General features: G+C 41.1%; 1 protein-coding gene across 1 annotated transcript in view; it reads right to left on the minus strand.

Moving 5' to 3' along the window:
* Positions 1-2,245: 2,245 nt before the first annotated feature.
* Positions 2,246-5,000, minus strand: part of LOC138007757 (uncharacterized) — a 10,647-nt gene continuing 7,892 nt past the window's right edge. The window contains exon 6 of the mRNA XM_068854820.1: positions 2,246-2,635. Within this exon, the coding sequence (XP_068710921.1) occupies positions 2,355-2,635 (281 nt within the window). The 3' untranslated portion in view covers positions 2,246-2,354. The remainder of the gene's footprint in view (positions 2,636-5,000) is intronic.

Below are 5,000 nucleotides of genomic sequence, written 5' to 3' on the forward strand. Positions count from 1 at the left end.
TTTGTTGCTGAAGGCAATTTGTTTTATTCTCGATCGACACTTGCATAAAGCAGGCTAACAAAATCTGTACGTTGCTTAGTTTGCATTTTTGAGCGTTAAAATAGAATTTCAATAGTTGGCAGCAGCTGAGGCGCGAAATACGCATAATAAGCGTTCATTGGGACCCTAACATATCCAACATCGTCTACAAGCTACAGACCTACGAGCTCCTACGCTATGAATCGAAGCGCAGGGCTCTGTAATATAGCGTGCAGCGACATTTTGAGAAAAATGAATAATCAAGGCACACTGGGACACAGGAAAAACCAAACGCGAATGCAAAGCAAGCTATGAAGCGTACTAAGGAAAAACCACTATGAAGCGAAAAATCCCCCACAGTGAATAATAATTCTAAAAGTACCTCTACTTTCTCCAAAGTAGGAGACCAGCCAAAGTCAGCTAAAGGTGTGCGCATCAATTTTATTATTAAAGATTGGAGTGGCCGCGCCATTTTAGTATTGTTTTGTTTGGTTGCAAATTGGCCCTTTTGGCCTCGTTCAAGGCTAAATCTTCTTTTGAATTTTACGTTTGAAAGCGAGGCCAAAAGGGCCAATTTGAAAGGAAACAAAAGAATACTAAATTGGCGGCCATTTTGGAGTAAGTTGTATGATCCCACACATGACGCAGAACCGGGCCACGTTGGTTGAAGCGCCCGTCAACTCTGCTCCCTTCATTTCTTCACTAGCCCGCACACGATATCATCATCGTATTCATTTCATTTTAATATCTACCACGGCAACAAACAAACAAGTGACAAATCTGGCCTCGTAGCTAGCTTGGTAGAGAACCTTCCCGCGATTCAGGCCAAGTGTTCAATCACGTTGAAACCCTGATGTTTTTCGTGCTTCTTTAATCTGACCTGGCAAGTGCGTAAGTTTTCTCACTGCAATCTTAACTTCCCCATGCAGTGAGATTAGAACGTATGAGTATGAAGTTTGCTTTCTTTGTCCCGATGTTAGTGACCAATTCTTGCATCACTGCAAGACCTAAGGAAAGGGTTTTTCAGAGGGGTAATCAAGAAGGCATTTATGGCCAACTGCAACCGACCAGCTTTTGGAAACATGGTCACTTAAATTAAGAAATCCCGAAAGTTATGAGGTTTCTCAAACCATTTTAAGAATGAGGATCAATGATTGCAATGGTACCATCCTTTTGTTCATCTATCCAATATGAAAGATAGGTATAAATCGTAACGCTCAGTACCAGTGAAACATTATTTTTTTGAATTCACTGCATTACACTGATGTCGTGGATCCAACGTCAGTGTTTGTGGTCAAAGTTTAATTGGACTTTTGGGCAGGTGCCTTAGTGCTAATAGCTCTCGAGGTATAACCTTATTGTCCTATCCATAGATGAGATCTTCATTTCAAGAATAGAAATCAGTCTCACGAGCAGCGCTTTGCAAGTTTATGAGACACGTATTTTCCCACATTCCTTTTCACTATCACGAAACACGATCAGGTCAACCTCTAGTAGTACAATCCCAATTTTAATTTCACATCAATTTTGTTGTTTTCGAGCATTCTTCCGCCACAGACTAACGACCCCGGAATAGGAAAATCTCCTAGTTCAGACAGTGCATTTAGACTGAAAACCCACATGTGACAAGTTCCTTGGCATCACACCTTTTTAAGTTTGCTTTTGCATTGCGTTCTTCGAAAGTATCCAGGACAGGGACAAAAAGAGGAGCTGCAATTTGTACGACGAGCAGGTGCACGTCCCTTCAAATGTATCGGCGGCCGAGAGAGGTTTACTTAATTAGAATCCTTGTCCTGACGGTGACACATCGTGCAGGCCCAAGAAACATTGGATCTGTCATTGCTGTTACAAGTACATGCAATCCGAAAAGTGTTGAGAAGACTCTCGCAGATGGAAGAGCTTATCTCATGTGACTTTTCTGTATTGCAATAAAAATGGCCGCCTACCTTATGGCGTTTCCCTCATAACTGTTGCAATTTTTCATAGTGAAATTCGATTAATTGGTTATGGAGGCTGCAAGTCACGCTACCTCATTTTCAGCTAGCGTGTCAAACAGGCTACTGAATTAACGACTTTGCATTGTGTCTCGAAGTTCGTTACCTTTTGTCTCCCTGGGTAAATATAAAAAACGTCACTATTGTCATTGCTTCATCAGCTTTCTCACCAGGAAGTGATTGTGTTAAAATTGTAAAATTTCAATTTGGAGAACAGGATTAGTTCAACATCACGTTTACAACAAACTAGGAATAAAATGGTTCATGTTTTATTAGTTAGAGGATGGTGAAATATTCTCTGTTTCCGCTTATCATTACAGTCATATATATTGTTTAAATTTCTCATTCACTGTGGTAGCACAGTTGTTCCGCTAAACCTCTCTGATCTACCCGAGCATCACACAGGGCGTCATGCAAGACTTTATAGGTTGCATCATATCCATTTTTCCGTTTCCAGTGCAGCAACATTTGGTAAGGTTTTTCAGAATACTTCTCATTTTCTTTGTGAAACCCAGTTAACTGTGCTTCAGTGAAGCCTAGGCGTCGTCCAAGGTGTTTCCATGCATCACCAATATTCAATGAAAGGTCCTCCAGCTCTGTATTAGAGGGAGTGCCTTCTTTGACTGAAATAAAAAGAATTATGATACGATTTCTAACAGTTTTAAGGAATAAAGAAATCATCGCTACAGCAAAAATGTAATTATCACTTTTAGCAGTTTTTTAGAGGGAGTTTCCATCGAGTGTCAAAACCAAAACCAAAACCAAAGTAATTACTTTGGTCAATCAAAAAGGACGGAGGCAATCCGGTAAACCAATCAAAACTCTAAGTAATTACACGTAATGTGCACGCGCGAGCCACGATTGGTTTTGGTTTCACTTCTGATTGGTTGAAAAAGTGGCGCGAGAACTTTGAGCCAATCACTGAGTGAAGTACTACCATTTGCGTCCATCCTTGAAGCGTGACGAATTTTGCGGGAAACGTTAATGGTTTGTCCAGTCGTGTGTCACTTTTGACCAATGAAACGTTGACGGTTATGTTTTGAAATTGACCACGTTTTTGACGACATACCAGCATGTTTTGTTCAGGTGCTCTTCAAGTTTTTAGGTTTTCCGTGAGAGCGGAGATATTTATGAATTTGCCTAGGAATCTAGAAGAGTTATAAACATCTATCTCCCGTGAGTTTCCAAAGACACGGAATATGGAATTTGGTATGCTTTACCAAGAAGAGATACGTGATTCAGCAAATACGAGAAAAAAGTACATGAAACCCATGTGAAACTAGAAAGATCGAGGAGGACATATTTCTGCGTCTAGGGCATTCTGCGCACACACGCTCTTCCGTGTTTCAAGGTGCATTTAAAATCTTGATCTCAAGCGACTCCTGGACGGTAATTTACCTTATTCCAAACTTGTTGACTTTGAATTTTTTTGTTTCCATTGGAAAACGAGCAGAGACGTTATTAGGGCGGTGATGCAAAACCCGAACGCTCTCACAAAAAACCTGAAAACTTTGAGAGCACGTGAATAAAACATGCTGGTACGCCGTCAAAAAGCGTTGTCAATTTCACAACATAACCGCCAACGTTTCATTGGTCAAAAGTGATAGATAACCGGGCAAACCGTTAACGTTTGAAACGTGAAACTTCGCGCAAAATTCGTCGCGTTTCAAGGATGGACGCAAATGGTAGTAATCATAAACCAAAGCAATTCGCTAATTACTTTCGACACTCAATTGAAAACCGCTCTATCGCTAAGCGGCAGCGATTAAGAATGCTATTAGGCATAAATGAACCTATTCTTGTACTGAGGTATATTTAAGCAATAGACCACACGTTTGGTTAATAGGTTGATAAACCACGTGGAACATCGGAAGAACACACGGAATACGGAATTTGGTATACTTTACCAGGAAGAGATACGTGATTCAGCAAATACGAGAAAAAAATACATGAAACCGAAGTGAAGGTAGAAAGATCGAGGAGGAAATATTTCTGCGTCTAGAGCATTCTGCGCACACACGCTCGTGTACTCGTTCACTAACTGATGAACTCGAAATTTTCAATGCCGCACGAGCCTTTGAATTTCTCGTTCATTGTTAGTGAACTTGTGCAGGCAGAAGCCCATTAGTAGGAGCCTCCATATGCAGTAGATCTTTGAGTCAACCTTTGCGCGTATGTTTCTATTTTTAGAACGAATCCTTGAGCAGGAGACTCGCATTTACATAAATTTACATCAATTTGCACGATTTACATACAGTTTTCTGCTTTATGTGTCTTCGTTAGACAATGACTTTACGCTGTTTGGCCGTTTAAAACAGTGCGTGGAGAGCCGAGGAACTCGCGGCGTTCAAAAAATAGAAGATACCCGCAAAGGTGGACTCATAAGGGCGTGTATGAGACAGGCAAGCTCCTACTATCATGGTCTCCTTGTGCTCCTGAGTGCGTTAACCTGTAAATATGGAAGCATACGAAACATATACCCAAGGTCCATGGACCTCTCCTGTGGGGGGGGGGAAGAGAGAGAGAGAGAGAGAGAGAGAGAGAGAGAGAGAGAGAGAGAGAGAGAGAGAGAGAGAGAGAGAGAGAGAGAGAGAGAGAGAGAGAGAGAGAGAGAGAGAGAGAGAGAGATGATCCTCGCACTTAACTAGACAATTTCAGCAATTGTCACTTTACAGACACCTAAAAAATTCAGGTGGAACCCATTTGTGAGGACGGTTGGGCGCACTGGTCAAGGACTCGATGAATGAAATAAATGTATATTTGAAGTGCGGGTTATAGACGAATCTCTTTAGAGCTACCTATTTGAAATGGATGGTATATTGGTTTCTATAAGAGACAATTGCTTAAATCAGTAGCCCATAACTATAAGCGAACAACAGCCCTATATTCCTGATAAGAATGAGAGCAGCAACTTGATGTAATAACCGGGTCCATGTTTTGCATACGTCCTTAACCAGTAAATGTAATAGTTTAGAAGACGCGCAAAAT

The sequence above is a fragment of the Montipora foliosa genome, chromosome 6 (genome assembly GCF_036669935.1).
Source record: "Montipora foliosa isolate CH-2021 chromosome 6, ASM3666993v2, whole genome shotgun sequence".
In the NCBI taxonomy this organism is placed as follows: Eukaryota; Metazoa; Cnidaria; class Anthozoa; order Scleractinia; family Acroporidae; genus Montipora; species Montipora foliosa.